The sequence below is a fragment of the Erinaceus europaeus genome, chromosome 9 (genome assembly GCF_950295315.1).
Source record: "Erinaceus europaeus chromosome 9, mEriEur2.1, whole genome shotgun sequence".
Classification (NCBI taxonomy): Eukaryota; Metazoa; Chordata; class Mammalia; order Eulipotyphla; family Erinaceidae; genus Erinaceus; species Erinaceus europaeus.
The window spans coordinates 117,555,931-117,562,714 of record NC_080170.1 but is presented as its reverse complement, the minus strand read 5'-3'; the positions used below and the strand labels follow the sequence as shown (position 1 = coordinate 117,562,714).

At 38.6% G+C, this 6,784-nt stretch overlaps 1 protein-coding gene across 1 annotated transcript; it reads left to right on the top strand.

The window, feature by feature from the left end:
* The first annotated feature begins 2,937 nt into the window (after positions 1 to 2,937).
* On the top strand, positions 2,938 to 3,514 carry LOC103122994 (keratin-associated protein 19-3-like). Its single transcript, XM_007533608.2, has one exon. It carries the CDS (start codon positions 3,004 to 3,006, stop codon positions 3,247 to 3,249), a length of 246 nt encoding a protein of 81 aa, XP_007533670.1. The 5' UTR covers positions 2,938 to 3,003; the 3' UTR covers positions 3,250 to 3,514.
* Positions 3,515 to 6,784: the final 3,270 nt, after the last annotated feature.

The following is a 6,784-nucleotide window of genomic DNA, read 5'->3' as shown; positions in this document are numbered from 1 at the left end:
CTGTCATATATAAATAAAAAAATAAGACTATCACCCTACCTGGTGAACTGTCACTCCAGTCCTGCTCCTGTTAAGTCTTAAAACTTGAAGTAAGTATCATGTTCTGTGAGATAATCCAAAAAAAGAAGGACAAATATCTGGTGAACTCACTTAGAGGTAGAAATTAAAAAGCATAAATAGTAAGGTAAAGCCCAGAGTGTGGTGTATTGCATTAAAGCAAAAGACTCTGGGAAGGAGGGAGATGGATGAGATGGAGGTGGGTTGAAGCCCTGGTACATGATAGCAGAAAAGGACCTAGGTTGAGGGAGAGAGTGTTTTGAAGACACCTATCCTGGGGTGGATGACAATAAGATTTTACTTGTGTGTCAAGAATTGTACTGTAAGCAATCAACCCCTAATAGAATGAAAAGCAAATAGAATGAAAAGCAAGAGAGAGAAAGAGAGAGAGAGAGAGAGAGAGATAGATATAGAGAGAGAGGAGAGAGAGAAAAGAAAGCTTGAAATAGAGGTTGATGTTTTTGTTACATATATATATATATAATTTTTGTGTTTATTTATTCCCTTTTGTTGTCCTTGTTTTATTGTTGTAGTTATTATTGTTGTTGTTGATGTAATCGTTGTTGGATAGGACAGAGCACAATGGAGCCTGTGAAGCAATCCCCTGCAGGTGGGGAGCCAGGGGCTCGAACCAGGATCCTTAAGTTGGGCCCTTGAGCTTTGTGCCATGTGCACTTAACCCACTGTGCCACCGCCCAACTCCCCTGTTACTTGTATATTAATTGAAGAGTAATTCATGGAAGCTGTCAGAGGCCAGGATAGGGGAAAATGGACTCTGTAATAATGAAACATTGTGAATTTAAATGACTTAATCTTTTTTTTTTACTATTAACTATGTATATAATGACTGAAAAAAACTCATTGATCAGATGTGTTTATCAATAAAATATTAATTTGTCCTCACCATGGAGAAAAAGTCAGATGTGGGCTCTCTCATGAAAATAGTGTAGTGTGGTCCAGGAGGTGGTGCAGTGGCTAAGGCACTAGACTCTCAAGCATGAGGTCCTGAGTTCAATCCCTGGCAGCACATGTACCAGAGTGATGTCTGGTTCTTTCTCTCTCTCCCCTATCTTTCTCATAAATAAATAAACAAAATCTTTAAAAAAAAAAAAAAAGAAAAGAAAATAGTGTAGTGTAACCAGTGGAAATGTTATATTTTTAAAATTTATTTATTATTCGATCAAGACAGAGAGAAATTGAGAGGGGAGGGGGAATTAGAGAGGGACAGAGACAGAGAAACACCTACATTCCTGCTTTACCACTCATCAAGCTTTCCCCCTGCAGGTGGGGACCTGTGGCTTAAACCTGGGTCCTTGCACACTGTAATGTGAGCGCCTGGCCAAAGGCATCACCACCTGGATCCAGTGGAGATATTCTTATATTACTTGAAGTGAAAGAATATCACTGAATTATGTAATTGCAATCAAGAAACCTATAAATAATACTACTGACATATTCTTTAGTTGCTTCAGCTGGTGACCAACTAGGTTTGGATTATTAAAGATCAGAATGGACATTATATTAATGAAATATGAGAGGTAGATTCAAGATCAAAATTGAGCATGTGGTTTAAACGGCTAAAAGAAATGTTTGGGAAAAGTAACTTTACTAGAAACGGAATCTGAGTGTAGATCAAATGGGAGACACTCAGTAAATAGTCACATTAATAGAGCTTACTATTAAGGCAGAGAAGACAACGTAATGATAATGCAAACATATTTTCATGCCCTAGGCTCCAAGGGCCCAGGTTCAATTCCTGACACCACCATAAGCCAGAATTGAGCAGTGTTCTGGTCTCTATTTCTGAAGATCTCTTTCCCTCATTAAAATAAAGAGAAAGAAAGAAAATATTAAAAGAACTGATGATTAGAGAAACCTTTGAAAGTCACTAGCCAAAATGTTGCCATTAGACGTAATCTATAATAAAATTCAATGGCAAATGTGTGACTATTATATACAGAAGAAATGGACCACTTTTATTTATTTCTTTATTGGGAGGATTAATGGTCTACACTCAACAGTAAAATACAATACTTTGTACATGTGGAAGATTTCTCTGTTTTCTACTTAACAATTTACACCCCACTAGGTCCTCCTCTGCCATCATGTTCCAGGACCTGAACCCTCCCTGTTCACCCCAGAGTCTTTTACTTTGGTGCAATACACCAACTCCAGTCCAAGTTCTGCTTTGTATTTCCCCATCTATTCTTAGAAATGGAACATTTTCAAAGTTAAGTTTTAAAGCAGAGCAATATGGAATTGAAGAAGTAAAGAGTAATGGAAATACATCATAGATAATAAGTCAAAAAAAGGTTAGCATAAAGAGTCGCTGGATGGGAGGGCAGCAGTGCCAAATGTCAGGGAAAGTTTAGCGTAACAAAACAACAGACAGTAAAAAAGAAAAGAAGAGAATTACTCACTGTTGAAAACTTAAGTTTTTTGCTAAAATTGTATCTAGAAATCACAAATGACTTTGTACCTATGCCCTGAACTCCACGGAGAAAGGACCTCGAGTTTGGGGAATGGTAAATAGTTAAGGCAATGGAATGCAAATGAAAGAGAAGCAATCCAAGGTTCCCTAATTACAGTGCTACTGGAACCTATCAGCCAGATTAGACCACTCTAATTAGAACATCAGCCAGGCCTTTGAAGTGGCTATGTAATCATTTCTCATCTCGGGAACATTTGGTTCTTTCGGAATGCTAACTCATTAAAAAATAGTTATTGTTACTAAATGCTCTTGAATAAGAACTTGAAAACTTTGATAAATGCGAAAAGAACTATTTAAGAGAATGGCTTTGCCTTTAAAATTGCCTGTGTGGGAATGAGCTCACCGGTTGTTGTGCTACTTCTCAGGGTATAAAAACCTTCTGGGAAACCTTAAGAGACACTCACATAGCAGAAAATCCCCTTCAGTACCGAACCAAACTCACGCTTCCCAACACCATGAGCTACTACGGCAGCTACTATGGAGGCCTGGGCTACGGCTATGGCAGCTTCGGAGGCCTGGGCTCTGGCTACGGCTGTGGCTGTGGCAGCTTCGGCAGACTGGGCTGGGGCAGTGGCTTTGGAGGCTACGGCTATGGCTCTGGTTATGGAGGCTACGGCTACGGTTCAGGCTTCGGAAGATACGGATATGGCTGCTGTCGTCCATCTTGTTACGGAGGCTATGGATTCTCAAGATTCTACTGAATACTTGAGAATCTGAAGGCTCTTTCTTTATCTTCCATGCTCTTGACTTTAGAATTGGGAACACTCTTCTTGGATGCAGAGAAAATAACCATCACTTACCGACTTCATGCCCCAGAAAGGAACTAGTCATTCTTTGAACTGAAATCATTTGGAAAATTCCTATTTAATTAGAACCTGACCCATTATTATTGTGTCGGAAGCGTCTATCATGACTATGTCTACTCTGTATTTGCAAATGTTTTCTCAATAAAGTACTTACCTGGCAGTAATGAGTGTGGCTATTAATTTATTAGAGAAGATTTATAATGGACACATGGGAGTTCTTTCTATGGATAAGGAGCTTTGATTCTACAATGTCTAGATTTAAAATGTGGAGGTGATTCTCCTGTGAGAATGTCATTCAATATAAAGAACACAGCAACAAGCACTGAAAAGGGTGTAAAGAAAAGGGGCTATGTCTACACTGTTGGTGGGAATTCAGACTGGTCCCATCCTTGTGGAAAAATCTGGAGATTCCTCCAAAAAATTAAAAGAGATTTGCCATATGACCTGGCCATTCCTCCCTTTGATGTGTCTCCAACAGCACAAATACACTTATCTGAAGAGATCCATGCACATCTATGTTCATGGCAGTGCAATCTGTAATAACCAAAAATTGAGAAACAAAACAAATGTCCAATGACAAATGAATAGTTCAGAAAATGTTGGTATATGCATTCATTTGCATACTACAGAGCTTCACGAAAGGATAGCATCTCTTTGCTACAACTTGTATGAAACTTGCAGAATTCTTACTTAGTGAAATAAGTCAGGAGAAAGACCAAGACCACGTTTCTTTTTTAAAAAATATTTATTTATTCCCATTTGTTTCCTTTGTTGTTTTATTGTTGTAGTTAATATTGTTGTTATTATTGCTGACGTTGTAGTTGAATAGGACTGAGAGAAATGGAGAGAGGAGGGGAAGACAGAAAGGAGAAGAGAAAGATAGGCACCTGCAGACCTGCTTCACCACTTGTGGAGCCGGGGCTCCAACCCGGATCCTTACTCTGATCCTTGCTCTTTGCACCACCTGTGCTTAACCTGCTGCACGACCGCCTGACTCCCAAGACCATATTTCTTATAACCTCACTCATAAACTGTACACAAGAAGCAAAGGAATGGAAAATGCAGAATGAAATTTTAATTACCTGTGGTATATCACAGTAAATCAGTGGTCTATACAAGGAGGTGATGAGGGAGCTGGGTTTAGCGCAGCGGGTTAAGCGCACGTGGCACAAAGTGCAAGAATCTGCATAAGGATCCTGGTTCAAGCCCCTGTTTCCCCACCTGCAGGGGAGTTGCTTCACAGGCGGTGAAGCAGGTCTGCAGGTGTCTATCTTTCTCTCCCCCTCTCTGTCTTCCCCTCTTCTCTCCATTTCTCTCTGTCCTATCCAACAATGACATCAACAACAACAACAATAATACAATAAGGACAACAAAAGGGAATAAATAAACACTAAAAAATTAAAAGAAGCTAAAATAAATAAATAAATATTTTAAAAGAGGTGATGAGTAGGAGTGAAAAGAAGGTAGGGATCTAGTGTTGTAAGGTTAATATGAAATCTTGGTGGAAAGCATGGGATGTTGACACCTATCGTGGGGAAATAACAAACTGTACACAGGGGCCAGTGAAACCTGAGTAAGCACACATATTACCATGCACAAGGACTAAGGATGCAGGTTCGAGCCCCTATACCCCACCTTCAAGAGGACACATTACGAGCAGTGAAGCAGGTATTGTAGGTGTTTCCATGTCTCTCTCCCCCTCCCCATTCAATTTCTCCATGTCCTATCAAAGAAAAAAAGGGAAAAAGTGACCACCAGGATCAGTGGATTTATGGGATGCATTGGATCGACCTTCTCGTGGTGCATCCCGTGAGTACCCGTTTATTGGGGAAACTGACGATCCTTCCTAGCTGACTGAATCCACATGGATCCCAGTCACTTTCAAAGCCAGCAACAAGCAGACATCAGGCTCAACCTGATGCTGTTGACTGGCTACAGAAGAAGGGCAAACGCTAGAAGAAGAAGTGGATTTATAGTACAGCCACCAAATCCCAAAGATAGCCCTGTTGAAAAAAGAAAGAAAGAAGGAAGGAAGGAAGGAAGGAAGGAAGGAAGGAAGGAAGGAAGAAGGAAAGAAGGAATGAAGGAGCTATACACAAGTGACAACAATATTGTAAATGATAATTTGCCCACTGAAGGGATTAAAATAGGAAGATGGTTAGATAAAGGTTCACAGCATATCTTCATGTGCAAGACACTGTTCTCTGTCATGAGGGAATAAGATGGACAGAATATTTGTCTAAATTCACAGACTTTCCCTTTCATTTGTTGTCAGTGGTGTTGATGCACAATATTACTTTTATGAAATATTTATGTACGCTATCATTTTATGAATTTAAAAACAATAACTAATTAAAAACTTCATCCACTGAATATGGCATGTATTGAAATTATGATGGGCTAACACATTTATGGTGATAAAAATATAATTTATATGAATATGCAAAAACAAAGAATAATATAAGCAAAGTCTTGTGCTGGACCAATTTTATAAAAGTATACATATATGTCTATATACATTATGCATACACAAATATTAGCAAATTGGGTCAAAGTTATCTCAAAATATATGTATTTGTCACTTCCTTTTATGTTTGTGTATGTTGAATTGTCAGAAGAATGATGACATATTTTTCTATTCAGAAGTGTGGCATAACTTTTCTGACAACCCAAGATAATTCTAATCTACTTGAAAAGCTAATTTACTTAATTGAATCTCTGGTTTTCTACCTGTCCAGTCAAGGCGTTGCTTTTCAAAGGGTATTATTTTTCAGAAGTGAGTCTGAAGACTCTCTGAATTATCATCACTTGAAATGTTTTTACCAATTAGTTTCTTGGGGTATACTCTTGGGCTATTTATTATTAATAGGTTTGATTTGGGGCCCCAGAATTTTAATTAGTCAAAAATCACCTTGGAAAATAACAGTTTTAGATGGTACCCAAGGATTAATCACTTTCCTGTCATAGAGGTAAAGAACATGACTTTTTGTTTTCTTTCCCATTAATGATGTGTTTGAAAAGTTACTACAGGGACTTTTGTACTCAAAGATAAAGATCAATAAAGATCTAGGGGGACCCTGTGACAATTGCATTAAAGATGAAATATTCTGAATTGGTAGCATATTTTTCTGGATAGTTCCTTAGGAATTTATTTATTTATTTATTTATTTATTTATTTTTATTTATTTATTATTAATTTTTTAATTTAAGAAAGGATTAATTAACAAAACCAAAGGGTAGGAGGGGTAAAATTCCACACAATTCCCACCACCCAATCTCCATACCCCACCCCCTCCCCTGATAGCTTTTCCATTCTCTATCCCTCTGGGAGCATGGACCCAGGGTCATTGTGGGTTGCAGAAGGTAGAAGGTCTGGCTTCTGTAATTGCTTCCCCGCTGAACATGGGCGTTGACTGGTCGGTCCATACTC